The sequence below is a fragment of the Nicotiana tomentosiformis genome, chromosome 8 (assembly GCF_000390325.3).
Source record: "Nicotiana tomentosiformis chromosome 8, ASM39032v3, whole genome shotgun sequence".
Lineage (NCBI taxonomy): Eukaryota > Viridiplantae > Streptophyta > Magnoliopsida > Solanales > Solanaceae > Nicotiana > Nicotiana tomentosiformis.
The window spans coordinates 131715063-131721405 of NC_090819.1; the positions used below are offsets into that span (position 1 = coordinate 131715063).

At 38.8% G+C, this 6343-nt stretch overlaps 1 protein-coding gene across 1 annotated transcript; it reads left to right on the plus strand.

Annotated features, from left to right (window-relative positions):
• The first annotated feature begins 5399 nt into the window (after positions 1-5399).
• Positions 5400-5819, plus strand: LOC138898165 (uncharacterized). Its single transcript, XM_070184206.1, has one exon. The coding sequence runs from the start codon at positions 5400-5402 to the stop codon at positions 5817-5819; it is 420 nt and encodes a 139-aa protein (XP_070040307.1).
• Positions 5820-6343: the final 524 nt, after the last annotated feature.

Below are 6343 nucleotides of genomic sequence, written 5' to 3' on the forward strand. Positions count from 1 at the left end.
TACGTGCTGATTTTTACCACTATATAAACCCATTCCCTTTCCCCTTTTTGGACAGACAAAAAGTCACTAAAAACTCTCACTAAAATTGAGGTTCCTACTCTGTATTTGTTTGCTATTCTGTTCTATTTTGCTCTTGGCCGGTTGAAAGACAAGGCCACCTGATTTTTACTTTTCTAACCATCTCTTGGGTGTGAGCACTGCCCTGGGTTCTTGAAACCCTTGGGAACTTGACACATTTGAGACTCTGGGCCCTTACGGTTGTTCTTTTCTTATTTATTGAACAATCACTGGTTAGTTTCTAAATCCCCGCAATGTTTATTCTCTTATGTTAGCATGTTCTCTGAAACTGCACGACCTAATGTATTCCCTTTACTCTCTTTATGTGTGACTCAGCTTATAATTGCTAGTCTAATAATGTCTTTGCACCTAACTTAGTTAATTTAGACAGAATAAAGCATGTTTAGTTTGGTGTTGTTGATAATTCAAATGTTCTACCTTGATTATATGGTTCAATCCATGTTCTCTGCCTAATTCAGAACTTCTAGTGATTAATTGATGTTATTAGCATGCCTTAACTTGTTTATGACCTTTACTCTAAGTGGAGTATGCTCCTATGACAATGGTTGCCACTCTATGTGTTCTTGCCATATCCAATTCTGCACCTCTAACAACCTGTTATCCTTTAAACTAATCCTCCTTGACTGATACACTCTATGATATCTAATCATGTTTGTATTATACTTTGTAATCCTGAGTTTGGTATAATCTGATCCTTTAAGTTCTACACTAGTTGCATTACTTGGTTTTACTAGTCTAATGCCCTTGCATGTTGACTTTGCAATCCCAAGCTCTTTGTTTCTTATCATATGACACCCTGCCCAATATGTTAGTTTGCTTCTTGAGTTCATTATGTGATTATCTTATAGTGTTTGCAAATGCTTTTCCAAACCTATTACTATTTTCATTGATTGTTTCTTGTTATGAGTCTAATTTTGTGCCGGCTGAGAGCCAAAGCCCCCTCCCCTAATCTTCTCTATCAACCTACCTTGTGTGAGCACTGCTCGGGGTACATTTTGAGACCCTTGTGAACTCTGGCACACTAGGGTCTAAGGTTCTTTGGGCCACTTTGTCCTAATTGTTCAACTGTGCCCCTCCTTTTTCACCTACTGAATAAACCAATTGGTTTGTGTAAATGGCTGTTGATCAGCTCTCGCTACTGGGTTTTTGAAATTTTGTGTAAATAAAGATTGTTTTTCTGGGTTTGATTGGCTATGACTTCTAGGCTGTGGTGAAGCCTGTTGGATATGTAATTGAAGGCCTGGCTGGGCTGGGTATACTTTGGGCCTATCATAGGCCACTATAGTTATTTTGTAACTTTGTAATTTATTTCATTCATTGGGCCTGTAATTATGTTGTAATAACAATTGGGTGTTCATAAAATTGGGAAAATGGGTCTATTATAATGTTTGCTTGAAACAAGTAGAAATCCTTCCTATAGGTTTTTAATTTGCTCAAACATGTTCTGCTCCTATGTATCCTTAGAAATCCTGCCTATAGGGTAATACCACTCGCCTTAATGTGTTAATATTGAACTTTCAAACACTATTTCATTGCTTAACTCTGCCGCTATTAGAAAGCATGCCTATAGGATAAAACTGGATAATTCTGAGTATTTTCAATAGTTATCACTGCCAACTACTACGCAAATAACCTATAAATCATGTCTATAGGTTTAACCACTTATAATCTATAATTTCAACAATCAGCTCGCAATACCAGATTCCCTAAAATGTAAAGTTGTTTAGAAATCACGTCTATAAAGGTAGCATCTTGCATCTGAAACTGCCTGCATGTTCGAATCCAAAGATCACATGGAAGCTATGTCTATAGGGCCTAATTGCTTTAATTTGCCTCAATCCTGAAATTGTCCAATGTTTAATGTGAAAATTTGTTCGTGTGCATTTGTTGTCTAAGTAGGGAGGCTAACTTGAGCCCTAATTTGCTTTTATATGAAGTCCAACTTATTTTGTATGGCGCCTAGTTTTATCATTTCTTAGCAACTTAAGCTAAGTCTCGAAACCATCCAAAATAGAGGTCCAAATGCCTCCTGGGCCATTGGCATGGGACGGGCAGTGCACGCATAGGGCACGGTTTAGAATCAGCTAGTGCGCTTTAGGTAAAACCTCAAAGATAGTAATCGGGTTGCAGGAGATGATAATCTTTGCCCGCTGAATAATATGAGTTACACTCCACCTCGAGGGAGATACGAAGTACTATTTATGTTGCACGGGGTAATCCTTTAGGCTAAAAAACTTAGGACCCCCATCTTTTCTTTAAACCAATTATCTGTGTTTACTCAAGGACTTTCTAATAATAATTTTTTTTTTCAAACTTCTTATTTTTCTCTCTGACTATTTGACTAATTCATATAATTCAAGTTCGGTAGGGACCCACAGTTTTGGACCTCGAAGAGTGCCTAACACCTTCTCTTCAAGGTAATTTGAGCCCTTACCCGATCTTTGGTGACGCAAACTGGTTAAACCAGAGTAATTTGCAAATAGGTGCCCTAACGCACCTCAAACCCATTAGGTGGTGACTTTCTCTTTTAATACCTTCCTTTAAAGGAGTTGTCACGTGTCGAAACCCGATTTCGCGAGAAAGAGGGGCGCGACAGCAAATATATCCACTCACGCCATATAAGATATGGTTATACACAACCCAATTGATCTTGAACATGCACATGAATGAATTCCTCTACAAACCCCCAAATCACAAATGTAAGAAATAAAAAAAAAGAATTTAGGATTTAGCAAAGTTGACAAGTTCTGAGCACCAATACAATGCTTGTTGGGTTTATTAAGATGATTACACCCAAAATTGAAGCTTGATTCTTGTCTGATGCCACCGAAAACCACTGTGGTCAAGGGGGTTGAGAGAAAGTGAGAATAGAGAATAGATGAAACAGAAAATGGCAAAAACAATTGGTGAAATAAGGTTTTTCAAACCTTATAGGTGACCCACAAGTTTTGAAAATGTAAAAAGGCCACAACCACTTTAAGCCACTCATTTGGAAAATTTTCAATCCAAAAGAAATTGAAAAATAAAGTAGGAGGTGGCCAATTTAAGTGTTTTGAGGTCTTCTTAACAATTTCTCTCGAGAGAGAATACTAGTAAAAGTTTCCACTCCCTAGACCGTTGCAATAGACCCCAACGTCCATGATCACTTCTATCTCTTCGCCACACTATTCTTCTTCTTTTGGTTTGAAGTTTGGTATAGAATACGAGTGAACTTAAATTCAATGCATCATTGGCCTTAAGTTTAGATGCCACAATTTGTACTTCAGATTAATTGTTATGTTCAAAATTATTGCAACTGAACTCTGTATCAATACTCTGAAGTTCGAATAGTTGCACGTGAACTTCAAACTAATCCTGCTCTTGAACTTCAAATCAATGGTCTATTGTTTGAACTGCAATGAGTATATGTCTTCCATACATATTTGATATAATAATTCGAATGTCACAGTAAGAAACTAGAAATTATTGCTAGATTAAAACTTTTGTTGATGAACTCAAGTTTTTTGTTGATAACAACCATGAAAATATTTCCTATTTTTTTGGATGAAGCCATCACATGAAATTAGGAGTTTATAGAATTAAGTTATGAGAAACACGAATTTTTTTTTTAAGTGCCAACCCTGACCATATAAGCATTCAGTTTCTTTTATAAAACTTTTTAGGACAAAGCTTCGTTACCTTTTCTTATCGTTTTATTGTGCAGTTAATCTAATATGGTTGATCTTACGATGCCAAACTGCTATTATGTACACTTGGTTTATAATTATATGGAAGCGATGGCGATATATTTTCTATTTTTTCGTCGGTAAACAACATATATTATATTTGTAGATCTTTTAAAACAAGGAATAAAATATAAACAGTGGCATAAAAAAGGGCTATCCGAGAATATCAGCCGAAAAATTCATGAAATAAAATTAGAATATCATACTTAGGTGGCATTCTCGACTTGAAAAGCATTGGTAGACTTTGTATACGGTCAAAACCGGGTTCGTCTATTGTGTGACCAATCGAAACTGAAACATGACAGGTTAGAGCTCGATCTCGAGTTATATCGAACCGAGGTGCGAAGTTACATCGTTGAGCTCGAGACCTAACAAGATCGAGACCTAACAAGATCGAGGAAAATTTGCCGAGCCAAATAACAGAAGGCCAAAATATCCGCGATCGGTTGGAGATCACGGCAAAAATCCCAGCACGTATCAAGGAGAGGCCGATTAATTAGCAAATCATGAGATTTTTTACTTTGTATTGAATTGTATCAAGAGTAGTACTCCCCTACTATATAAATGGGGTCTGATCATTTGTAACACACATTGCAATACGCATCACAAATCAATATACTGTCATTTCTAATTCTTATCATCTTGTTATTCTGTTCATATATCTGTTGAAGCATTTCTTGGTTCGAGGGTTATCAAACTCGAAGGCTAAGGTTGTTCAATTCATGTGGTTTGCATCTATTCTTTTATCGTCAATTTCAATATCAATCTGTTTTCTTAATTTGTATCAAGTTGAATCACATATCCTTAAAACCGCATATAAATTCAATTGTTATCTAATTTTGAGGGTGAACAGTTTGGCACTCACCGTGGGTCTAAGGATAATAGTGATTATCTGGTACAAACTTTCATATCAAATACTATTTTACACTTGTTCTTTGGAGTATCTTTGATTCCATGACCGAATTGTCGAACTCTTAGTCAGCACCCCTACACGTGGAAAATGATTTCGGTCATCACGGCAAAAATGATAACATAGCACCAGGGAATGACGTACCTCCGGTTGGCCCCGATGGAGTTCTAGCTGTAGATCTAATCGACGTCAGCTCGCATGTAGCCATCAACGCAAATTTGGCCGTCGATCTAGAGGGCAGCGCCCGTAGGGATGTTTGATCAGTCGCTCAAAGCACACATGGCAGTGAAGAGGGCGGGATCAGCCTGTGGGTGATCTTCGAAAGGTTGCAGGCTCAACAGGTAGCAATCGACTAGCTCCAAAACCAGAATCACCCACCGAGAAGGATCGAGCCCGAACCGTCCCTAGAAGTTTCCTATAGGGTTGAATCGGCTTCAAGGAAATCGAGCGAGAAAAAATCAGGGGCCGTTCAAGCAATCATGAATATGCTCAAATAACTGACAAAATGAATTGAGTCAGGGGAAAAGAAGATCGAGGCAAACGACAAGAAGGGGGAAACTTAAAACTCCAGGGTCGATCAAATCACGGGGGCACCGTCAATATTGAAGGGTTTGGATTCCAAAGAGTTTGTGAAGAAACCTTTCCCCCCAAGCGTGACTCCCAAACCGATTCCCAAGAAGTTCTGCATGCCTGAGATTCCTAAATTCAATGGAACGACTGACCCGAACGAGCATGTCACCTATTACACATGTGCTATCAAAGAGAACGATCTAGAGGATGGCGAGATTGAATCTGTTTTGCTAAATAAATTCGAAGAAACCCTGTCGAAAGGAGCTATAATATGGTACCACAATTTTCCACCTAATTATATTGACTCATTTGCTATGCTTGCAAATTCCTTTGTAAAGGAACACGCTGGGGCTATCAAGGTTGAAACTAAGAAGTCGGACCTTTTCAAGGTAAGGCAGAAGGATAACGAAATGCTCAGAGAATTCGTGTCTCGATTCCAAATGGAACGAATGGACTTGCCGCCGGTCGCCGATGATTGGGCAGTTCAATATTTCACACAAGGACTCAATGTTCGAAGCTCAATGGCTTCGCAGTAGTTGAAGAAGAATTTGATAGAATACCTAGCTATTACTTGGGCCAATGTGCATAATCGTTATCAATTGAAGATCAGGGTCGAAGATGACCAACTTGGGGCTTCTTCCGGGTTTGTTTATCCTATCAGACCCGTTGATAGAATCAAGAGGGGCATTGACTGAGAACCGAGGTGTAATAGAGATCGGTACCAACCAAACAATGGAGATCGTATGAGCAGTGGATCTGGGTGAAATCCTGTACGAAGTGAAAGGATAAGTGATCTAGGCCAGAGCTCTCGAGGGATCATGAGCAAGAACAACTTTGATAGGCCTATCGGGTCTAAAAAGGCACCACGATTATCAGAATTCAACTTTAACGTTGATGCAGCCGCCATCGTATCGGCTATCGGACGCATCAAAGATACTAAATGGCCTCGACCTTTACAAACTGATCCAACCCAAAGAGATCCCAACCAAATGTACAAATATCATGGAACCCATGGCCATAGAACGGAAGATTGTCGACAATTGAGAGAAGATGTAGCCCG